General features: G+C 42.0%; 1 protein-coding gene across 1 annotated transcript; it reads left to right on the top strand.

The window, feature by feature from the left end:
• The first annotated feature begins 7,083 nt into the window (after positions 1–7,083).
• LOC111862322 (glutamate receptor 3) lies at positions 7,084–8,997 on the top strand. The gene has a single exon (XM_023847612.1). The coding sequence runs from the start codon at positions 7,084–7,086 to the stop codon at positions 8,995–8,997; it is 1,914 nt and encodes a 637-aa protein (XP_023703380.1).
• The last annotated feature ends 766 nt before the right edge of the window (positions 8,998–9,763 follow it).

Below are 9,763 nucleotides of genomic sequence, written 5' to 3'. Positions count from 1 at the left end.
AATAATAATAATAATAATAATAATAATAATTTCATTAACAAAAATCGAACTCTTTTGGACTCCTTGGGCGGGGATCAGCTCGTCGCAAGGCCTCTACCTGTACACAAACAGAAAAATGCGCACACACAAGCTAAAAATCCATGCCTTGAGTGGGATTCGAACCCACGATCCCAATTTCCAAGCGAATGAAGACAGTACATGCCTTAGACCGCTACCGTGACCGGCTATGCAGTTAGTTTATTCAGATAAAATTATGTAATTACAACACTGTTCCGAAACACGTTCTGGACACTGGTTATATTATGTGTGCTGATGGGAGGTACGAGAAGCATGTGATTAATTATTATTATTATTTATTTAAACTGCAAATGGGTTTTTCCCCGGTGGCAGTGTTACTACATACATTAAGACATAACAAACAATTAAAACACATAACACAAAGCAACAGAGCATACAAAACTACACAAACAACAAAGAAAAATATACTTACAACTATAACAAATACAATTACAACTACAATTAATTTTAATATTAATAAATTAATAAATAAATTAATAAAAGAATAAAAGAATAAGTATAATGTATAATTAATATGTCTAAACCTTTTACTGCCAGCTTCCATAGATCCAACATATTCACAAATTGCCATGGCGTTATTCAATATTTTAAATATAATTTGAATTATTAAAATTTAATATTTCAAGAACGGAAAATTTACAGCCACTAGTAAATATTTTTACAACTAGGGAAAATTTGGGTCTATCAGGGCAAGAAAGAATAGCAGACACGCTGGATGCTCTGATGTTCTGTATCTTTCCACCTGTATTACAGGGGATGGACAAAAATATGGAAACACCCAACAAAAACACATTACCGACCAATATGGTGTAGGACAACCTCTGGCTTGCAGAACTGCTTGCAGTATCCTTGAAATGGATAAATAGAGGTCCTGTATGATTTGCAAGGGAATCTTGTACCATTCTTCCTGAAAAACAAGGTAAGTTCTGTTATCGATGATGGAGGTGGATAGCGAGCACGCAGATTGCTCTCCAAAACAGACCACAAAAGCTCAACAATATTGATATGTGGCGACTGTGGGGGCCATGGCAGACGTGACACTTCATTTTCGTTCTCAGAAAACCAGTCCTGGACAATGTGAGCTATGTGAACACATGCATTGTTGGCTCTTGGTAAATGGCATCACCATTGGGGAACAAAGTTTGCACCTTGGGATGGACCTGGTCGCCCAAAATGGTCACATAGTCGTTGGCAATGACGTGACCTTGCAGGGTAATGATGGGTCCGACACAATACCACGATATGTCTGCCCATACCATGCTCGAACCCCCACCATGTTTCACTCTTGGCAGCAAACAATCAGGATCGTAAGCTTGGGATTGCGTTCTCCAGATGTAAACTCGGCCAGAAGTCGGAAACTGTGCAGGTGGACTCATTCGACCAAATGACCGTCTTCCATTGCTCCATAGTACAGGTTTTATAACTCTGGCACCACACTGTCCTCTTAGTGGCATTTTGATCACTGATGAGTGGCTTTGGAATTGCAGCTCGTCCAGAAATACCCTGCTTGTGGAGTTCCCTTCGTACTGTTTTGGTGCTGTCAGGGTTTGTGAGCGTGACATTCAGTTCAGCAGTCACTTTTGCAGCTGTAGACTTCTTATTTTTCGTCACACTCATACGCAATGTTCGTCTGTCTCGACCACTCAACACACATTTCCGTCCACGCTGGTGTTTATCGGATGCGGTTTTTTCAGTGCTCCTGTATGTGGTCATAATCTTGGCTACTGTGCCTCGCGAAACACCAAAAACCTCGTCTACCTTGGTTACGGAAGCACCCACCATATGGGTCCCAACAATTTGCCCGCGTTCGAATTCTGTTAGCTCTGACCTGATGCACAAAAAATTGCCCAGAACACTGTCTCGACAAGTGAAGCTTGCAACGTATAGCGGAGGTTGTACAGGCAGTGGTGTTGGACAGATACGACAGCGTGAGCTACAAACGTCGCTAAAATAAACACTTCAATTCAGGCATGCATTTCACTAGATGTTTCCATATTTTTGTCCATCCCCTGTACTTGATGAACACTCTGTTTCGTAAAACTCACTCATTTTCCCCGATACCCCTCAAATTTCATTTTCTTATAGTAATATACAATTCATTCGAAACCAGAAAGGAATCAATTGATTTCGGCAGATGTAATGCCGTTGTGCAGGGGGGCGTGGAGTCAGCCCGCCTCTGCCACCACTGTAACTCCGCAAGTAGGGGGGCGTGGAGTGATCCCTCCTCGCCTCCACGTGTAACGCCGCGCCGTTGGTACCACTTGTAACGTCGTGACGACGGGGTGTGCAGGTACCCCTCCTTGCCTCCACAGCTTCCTCTGTATGGAGTTAACACCATCCTCCTAGCTGCCCCTTAGCTAGGATTCTCCTGTTTCGGGGTCTCCTTCTCTCATACAAGCTGCCACCATCAATTACATGCCCTTTCGATCGTGGGCACCACTCCCTGGCAGATAGTCATAGCTCCTTCGTGACCACTCCTCCCGTAGTTTACAGGTAGTTACATGTAACTCCTTCTATCTGAGGATACCGCTAACCTCTCTGGCCCTGTTTGTCTTTCTTGCCTTCGGCTGCTACTGCGGCCTGTGTCAGTTCAGCCCTCGCTTGGTCAGGATTGCTTGGGATTGGAGGTGGGCCAGTTGATTATAGATGTGAATCACAATCCCGGCACATCCTACTCTATCTACTCTATCTATTTACACTTTTGTATTTACATTATTAAACAAGGCCGACCTTCAGTCGGGACTACATAGTGAATTGACTTGCGGCCACGCTAGGAACCTCCCCCTTCGGGGGTGTAAAATTGGAGTCTCTCTCTCTCTTTTCGACTCCTGATTATCGGCAAGGATTAATCTTTCCACGTAATCCTGTTCGTTACTACTCATTATATACAGTTACACTGTCCTTCCTTCTTTCTCTCTTATACAAGCTACCCCGAGTTATTCATATTGAAACCCGCATACTATATCTATCACTACATGCTAACCATAACCTTGACACCTACACTATAAGTCACTTATTACCTGACTAATATCCGAGGCAATTACATGATCCTAGTATCCTACCCTAAGGGCTCACCGGGTACACTGGAGTTTGCACATTAAAATAACTCAACAACACTGTTATCACCCATACTATTAAACAACAATATTATTGATCAGCATGGCTGTTATGCGTAAATAAACTTACTTGTAGTACAAGATGCCGGCCCACGGCCTCCGCTGGTAATGCCCATGTTGAAGAGAGCCTTCGGCTGACAACCGAATATTATGTGTTAGAACATGATCCAAGTCCCCCGAAATTCCCTAATTTATAGTTTTAATTCGCTGATTCGGCATTGACGACAGAGGGTAGGTACTCCTACCCGGTGTCCTCAATCCTCATAGTAACATTCTCATTGGTTCTCATGGGTGGTTGTGGGCGGACCCCTTGCGTCTTATTGCTGTGTATGCGGTCTCTTACGATTACTCCAGTGACCGAGTGAGGCAATCTTCTTGCTCTGCGAGTACACAGACTTGCTGAGCATCCACATTCTTAACCTATTTGCCAGTCCTGGTGTTTACAATTTACTGTAATAACTGCGAAACGCTTTTCGCAAGTCGCGAACATTTTGGGTAATGCCTCACGCTCTCCAATCTCAATTTTGAGACACTACAGTAGATGATACTGGAAATAGAATGGAAATGTTACATTTTTGGTTTCCATTCGTTTTATCAGAAGTGCTTGTACCAGTGGTAATTGTCAACCCTACTAAGAGGGCGAAATATGTATGTAGTTACGCAATTGCAACTCTTATAGATTTTATTTCCATGTGTGTGTGTAATTTTCAGATGTCACACATCTTCTGATTTCTTCTAGTTGACATACTTAAAATCAATATTCTAACTCGTGGCATTACTGTCGTTGAATTGAATAGTACACTAATTATTCATACGGTTCTGTTCGTGACGAAATCACGCGAAATGACTGTCTCAGTTTCAAGCCGTCATTACTTGTTGTAGCTATCTGGCACACAACAACCCAACAACAAGTTGCAACTCTATGTACGACTAGACAAAATTATCGCTATGAAAGTAAGTGCACGCTCTTATCTCCTATCCAACACTTATATGTTTCAAGAATCTGGTCTAATAAGCATTTTCGTTGAAAATAACGACACCTGACAACAGCGAGGCTACTGCTGACAAATTCACTTCCTAACAGAAATAATAGTATCTACAGCCAGCGCCTTCAGCGTTTTATCGTTGCTCTGAGTTGCCAGAATTTCACTAAATATCATTAAGACCTTATTACACAGAGAAGTAACATATAACGGAAAAATTTCATCGTTTAATATCTGAAGATTGTTATTTGTATATTTAAAGAAAGTTTCTCAACTGCAGAAGTCATACAGAATCGATTACTAGGATGAAGACAGTAACATATGGTCGCGAGTCCCAAGGGACCCGGACCGGAGAAAGACTGCGCTGACAAGGACCAGCAGCATATACAAAAGACAGACCCGTCCACCCGTTAGAGAGGGCGCCCCACAAAACAAGTCTGTAACTGTCAAACAGTAATAAATATCTGGTCATTAGCCCCAGATGGGGCTTGACACCAAGACTTACTGACTGACTGACAGTCGCAATGTAACTTTGACTTTGACAGGGCGGAAATCGGATCAGTGATCAGAGAGAGAAGCAAGAGGAGAGCCGAGAGAAGCAAGAGGAGAGTCAACAGAAGCAACAGGAGAGCTGACAGAAGCAAGAGGAGAGTCAACAGAAGCAACAGGAGAGCCGACAGAAGCAAGAGCAAAGCAGACAGAAGCAAGAGGAGAGCCGACAGAAGCAAGAGGAGCGCCGACAGAAGCAAGAGGAGAGCCGACAGAAGCCTTCGTGTGGCGTAGTTACAGTGAATATTAGAATGTGATCATTGTTCGCAGTTACGAAATGTTATAATTATCGTGTATAATAATTGTCTGTAACTCCTCCTGGAGTAATTCTGCAATAAACAGCTTCGTCTAAGTCGCGACCCAGTAATTACTTGTATTTGTCAAGGATACCTGGATATGTGACAGTAAAGACAAAATTTGCAGACATAACTAATCAATATTAGTGATGTCATATTTCTCGGAGTTATTCAGTTTATTAATTGACACTAGGTGCATTATGTTTCTTGTTGTGTGGAATAGCAGGGCAACGAGATCCAAAGTCTCTCACTTATTGGATTTTCTGAATATTTATAAACATTTTGGTAGGACTCTCTACTCTGGATATCATAGTAACACAGGCATATATTCGTTCTCGACATGAGATTCGAATCCACGATTGCGGCCGTCGAGTTGTAGAAGATGGTACTCCCATAGATCGCGTAGCGACTGTGGTGGACTTACTAAACTCGTACTGTACAGAAGAATATTTCTTTTTTGTAATATTTGAGGTTCTAACTGCAGCGACCACGAAAGATGTCTGCTGTCTTTTGGAATATAATAGATGTTTATCGATATTTCGGAAAAACGTACTGCCTCCATCTGCAGGTAGAAGAGTAAAGCAACACGCAAGTTGAGTATTTACTCTGCTTTCTACTTGCTTGACATAATCTTCGACACTATGGTTCTAGATAGTATGTAGTTATTTGTCAACTTTTTTCTTTTCGCTTTGCCCTACAGTGAACACTCACTTCTCAGTCACGATGCTACAAGAACCGCCATTCAAAAGATATCTGTTCATCGTTCATTTCTACTCAGTGGATTTTATTGTTACTGAAATTTCATTTCAGAAGAAAACTTAAATTTCGGTCGGTTTATTGCTAGTTCTAACAAACTCTTCAAAAAAAAAACTCCGTGGCCTGTAGTCCGCAAGTGAAATATACCGACCGAGCGACCGCCACTTGTTGGCGAAGTTAGTGCAAAATTTTGTGGATAGAGGGTGTCGCGTCGTCAGCGAAACGGATCCCTATGACCGTTAATCTCGGTTTTCTAGACCGGAACAAAATTATTAGTACATGTAATTTCATTTCATGATGATTACATCCATCCGACTTATTCTGCAAAATATGTGTCAGGAGCACAGCATTTACAGAAACATTTTCATGTGAGAGTCTCTGCTTCATCCACAGTACTATACAATTTAAGTGACGTCGTTTTATTCGCCTAGGAACAAGAAAGTTTTCTTTCGTCTTGTGGTCTAAAGTAAGGGAATATTTAATTGTATATTGATCTCATATTTTAATCACAAACAATTATCTTAATGATATCTTCATAATCATCTATTAAAGGCATATATATTGTCACGTGTTGGGATATAACGCGACAAATAACTTCAAGCTTTATTGGATATAGTGAATTTTATTGCACATTCGCTCTTACAATCACAAAATTCACAGTTTCACAATTGCTGCTATCTGCAGAATTACAATTACTCGTACTACACTGCAAATGCTAGACTACCACTGACTGTTTGACTGCCTGGCTAACTCGTAACTCACTCGAGAACTAGTAACTTCTGCCTTGAGAACTAACTTGAATACTGACTGTCTTGAATAGTCTTCGCTGCTCCTTATTTAGCCCCGTTCCGGACAACACAGAAGACAGCCACGTCATAGGCACCACTGTTGTCTGCCGCCGTGGTGCTAGCAACGCTGTGTACAGCTGTTATTATCGTCGTCTCTCGCAACCACTCTTTAACCGCTTTGCCTAGCAACCGCTGTTTACTCGCTTTGCATAGCGACCAGTGTGCTGGGACTCGGCTCACTTCGGCTCCGCTCGGCACGTCATGGCTGGCGGGGTGGGAGGGGCGTCATCCATAGCGCAACACGTCACACTATTTTGCGGTAAATCTATATAAAGAAGAAATATTAGCTACCGGTACAAAATAATTTTTCGAATGACACCAAGAGATCTAGGAAAGATCGATAACCTAAAGCTAACAATAAGAATATGAATGTCAGAATTGGAAGATGCATGTTGTTAATATTGTCTCATCTTCTTCCTAGGTAATACGGATACTACTACTGCTGTTGACAATCAGAATGCAGGTCCTTGGATCCTTGCACTCGCACGCCGTTAATCATCTCGGTCAGCATGCGGTAGACTGCGTCCCAGATATAAGCGAGAAATATTTTGAAAATGGTCGCACCTTGGTAGTGTCTCTGTCAGCAAATAATATGAGTAAGCAAGACGAAGAAATCGACGCGATGGCAGAATCTGTTCAGTTAGACATGCTAGCACAAATGAATACTGGTGACGCCTTGCTGCGGCGCCTGCATTTGGCACTTCGCTGGCCGATTGCGGTGTACTGCACCGCGGAAGAAGTCATAAAACGCGACCCTCGTGACTGGGATACGAGGAACAGTGACAAACACGGTAGCTACGTTTTGTTCGTGAGGCACCAGAACGGAATACTGAATACAGTAAACAAACACATGCAACAACTGGAGTCTCTCTCCGCCTGGAACTCAAGAGCAAATTTCGTTGTGGTTGTGGACGATTATTACACCGAAGATAAAGACCAAATGTTGAAGGACATCTTCAAAGAATGTTGGAAGTGGAACGTCTTTAACTTGGTCATTCTACTGCCCGTGACACGTACAAGCACTTACACATCCGTTGGTGTTTATACCTGGTATCCGTACAGATTACCGTTTGGACGATGTGGTGAATTGCATCAAGTTTTTCACATGAACACCTGTCTGTCCACAGCCAGCAAGAAGGGCCGTTATCTAAACAATTCTCCCATTTTTGATCAAAAAATTCCCAACAATCTAAACGGCTGCCCATTTAGAGTTGCCACACTAAAATTTCATCCATTCATTATTTATGACAATTACACACTTGACGGTTCGGAAATCAGGTTGATATCAAACTTAGCAGATAAGATGAATGTTAGCTTAAAGCTTAGAGTATCATTGAGCTCTGAGCGGAAAGGCCAGCAGCTTTCAAATGGAACCTGGACCGGGTTGAGGGGTGAACTAATTTATGGTTCGTCCGACATGATATTTGGGCATATACTGACAAACCTAGATGACCATCTTCTGTTTGATGACACAATTGTTTATTCTTCAGATAAATTTACATGGTTTATTGCGCGGGCAGATGCATATCCCAGATGGTTAAGTATGGCTCGGGTGTTCACCCCCAAACTATGGATCGTTTTGCTGATTAGTATACCAGTTGCTGCTTTTGTTATGAAATGGCTTTCACGTAAGAGAAGTGTTGAACTGTGGAGTTATGCCAAAAGTGTTTTCGCTTTCTGGGCAGCTCTCCTCTGTATAGGTGCCGATATGCCATACAGCACTCCACTGCGCATTTTCTTCCTCTCTTGGGTAATGTTCTCCCTCGCCGTGAACACTGTTTTCCAAACTTATGTCACAAGCTACCTCGTGGACCCGGGGCTGCAGCATCAGATCGACAGTGCTGAAGAACTTTATGGGTCCAACTCAGTATTTGCATTCCCTGGCACAATAGACAAGTTTTTCACAAAACAATTTTTAGACAATCTGAAACCAAGGATTAGAGCTGATCCTGTGGTATGCCTCGATTATGTAGCTAACAAAGACAACTTCGCTACAGTTGCAGGCAGAAAGCTTGTGGAGTATTTCTCCGAAGATCTGGCAAAACGCGGATCTAAGCACGAAATATTCCGGTTTCGGGAGGATCTCTTTCAGCTCAGTACTGTGATGCTTCTCCCAAAAGGAAATCCACTTCACGAGCTTGTTAATAAGATCCTGTTCCGCACATGCGAAGCAGGATTAGTTGACAAATTTTATAAGGACATCATAATTGAAAACCAGATAAAAGCTGGGATTATAGAAATATCAGCTCTCATAGACGAATATATTCCTCTTTCTCTGTCCCACCTACAAGCTTCTTTCTTATTTCTTTTCCTTGGTCTTGGAATAAGTTCAGTTGTTCTGCTGCTGGAGAAGAGTCTGCGACGTAAATAATTTACTGATATGTCTCGATTTAAACTTCCAACACAAAGTAAGCTATCAGACAGAGACCGTCTCATAAATTAACCGAATAAAGAGGGGCTCATAATTTATGCATTTTTGCTTCTAAAATTGAAATGTTCTGGTATATTAGTATTAATTGTCACGTATCATGTTCTGCTACAGTCATAAACTTACGTAGCACAGGATATGTCTTCTCTCACTACCGCCACATTCTCGTGTGTACGTACTCTTTTTACGCTACAACCTTTCTTCTTTAGTGTAGAACCAGTAGCCTCAAAGTTTTGAACTCAGGTCTTAATGGCATGGCAGATGGAACAGCACGATTGCGATGAATACCAAACTCTCTTCGAAATGCACGCTGAGCGATCTCGAAACTCTCACCGTTTTTTGTAAAACGCTTTCATATAGAAAGCACCTTATGCTCCAGTCCACGGCTCCATTGCAACTAAAACACTTTGAAGTAAGCTGCTGGATGGCAGTAGTGGCACCCTCCCCACTCCAACAATCCTTTGAAAACACTGCCGCCAAATCGCCCGATTCATTGACGCACTCTGTACAATGCGAACAAAACTGTCTATCCACATTTTCGATTCCAACTGTACGTACTTGCGTTAATATGTGATAAACATTGCAGATTCATTCTTCTAGTAAATTAACTGGCTATACTATGTGACACGCTGTTGCGCAATGCAGTATTTTCAAATAAAAACAAGAATTTTCTTTTCTTGCTCATTGTCAGTCGTGTTGGAAGAGTTAC

This window comes from Cryptotermes secundus, unplaced genomic scaffold (assembly GCF_002891405.2).
Source record: "Cryptotermes secundus unplaced genomic scaffold, Csec_1.0 scaffold408, whole genome shotgun sequence".
NCBI classification, from domain to species: domain Eukaryota; kingdom Metazoa; phylum Arthropoda; class Insecta; order Blattodea; family Kalotermitidae; genus Cryptotermes; species Cryptotermes secundus.
Note: the sequence above shows the minus strand (reverse complement) of the source record. Positions and strands in the feature narration are given on the sequence as shown.

Coding starts and splice junctions, on each gene's coding strand:
- LOC111862322 (XM_023847612.1), top strand. CDS start 7,084: ATGCAGGTCCTTGGATCCTTGCACTCGCACGCCGTTAATCATCTCGGT.